The following is a 915-nucleotide window of genomic DNA, read 5'->3' on the forward strand; positions in this document are numbered from 1 at the left end:
CGACCAAATAAATGAACACGTGGGACCGAATGGGAATAAAATTGAGCCAATCAAGGGACCATTCCATCCAGTAGAACATGGAACAGTTATCAACTGGGATGACATGGAGATATTGTGGCATCACGCCTTTTGCAATGAACTGCGTGTAGCGCCGAAAGAACATCCGGTCTTGCTAACTGAAGCTCCTATGAACCCAAATAGTAATCGTGAAAAAATGACTGAGGCATGAAAAATATTTAACAGTGTGTTTCTTCCACTTTCGCATTATTTCGCTTTCATTTTATTCTATAGATAATGTTTGAATGATTTGAAACCTCAGCTATGTGTGTTGCTATACCGGCAGTTTTGTCACTGTATGCAAGTGGAAAAAACACAGGCATTGTTTTAGATTGCGGTGGTGGGAGTCAGTCATACGCTACAAATTTTTTGAAAGGGTCACATTTGCCCCCATGCAAATTTTGCCGCCTTGATTTTAACAGGGAGGGGATTTAAACTGGACTTATTTGGGGAAATCCTTTTGGAAAGAGACCGTGGTGTGTTTCTTTTCCCCACCCCCTGGGAAAACCTTGGAATGTTTTCCCCCCAACAAAAAAGCCTTTTCCCCCCTAAAACTTCTTGTTTTGGGCCCCCCCAAAACAAAAAAAAAAAATGTGCGGGGGGGCCTTTTAGGGGGGAAACCTTTTTTTTTTTGTGGGGGGGGGGGAATTTTTTAAACCCCCCAATCTTGTGAGAAGAAAAAACCCCCCCCACAGGTGTTTGTGTGGAACACACCATAATAATACCCCCTCTCCCAAAAGAGAGAAAGTGGTGTGATAACAAAAAAATTGGGGGGGGAGAGAAGAACCCCCCCCCCCCGCGGGGCCCCAAAAAAAGGAGGGTATTTTATTTTTCTTCACCCCACCCTCTTTTTTTTTT

At 43.5% G+C, this 915-nt stretch overlaps 1 protein-coding gene across 1 annotated transcript; it reads left to right on the plus strand.

Annotated features, from left to right (window-relative positions):
- Positions 1–65: 65 nt before the first annotated feature.
- On the plus strand, positions 66–492 carry Tsp_15008 (actin-3). The gene is made up of 2 exons (XM_003368833.1): positions 66–200; positions 320–492. The coding sequence occupies exons 1-2, from the start codon at positions 104–106 to the stop codon at positions 490–492; spliced, it is 270 nt and encodes an 89-aa protein (XP_003368881.1). The 5' UTR covers positions 66–103.
- Positions 493–915: the final 423 nt, after the last annotated feature.

The sequence above is a fragment of the Trichinella spiralis genome (genome assembly GCF_000181795.1).
Source record: "Trichinella spiralis strain ISS 195 chromosome Unknown Scfld1797, whole genome shotgun sequence".
NCBI classification, from domain to species: domain Eukaryota; kingdom Metazoa; phylum Nematoda; class Enoplea; order Trichinellida; family Trichinellidae; genus Trichinella; species Trichinella spiralis.

What these genes read in the sequence shown, in the direction of transcription:
- Tsp_15008 (XM_003368833.1), top strand. Translation starts at nt 104, where the DNA reads ATGGAGATATTGTGGCATCACGCCTTTTGCAATGAACTGCGTGTAGCG. An exon ending in AGCTCCTATGAACCCAAATA is followed by an intron (nt 201 to 319) that starts GTAATCGTGAAA and finishes TTGAAACCTCAG; the next exon opens with CTATGTGTGTTGCTATACCG.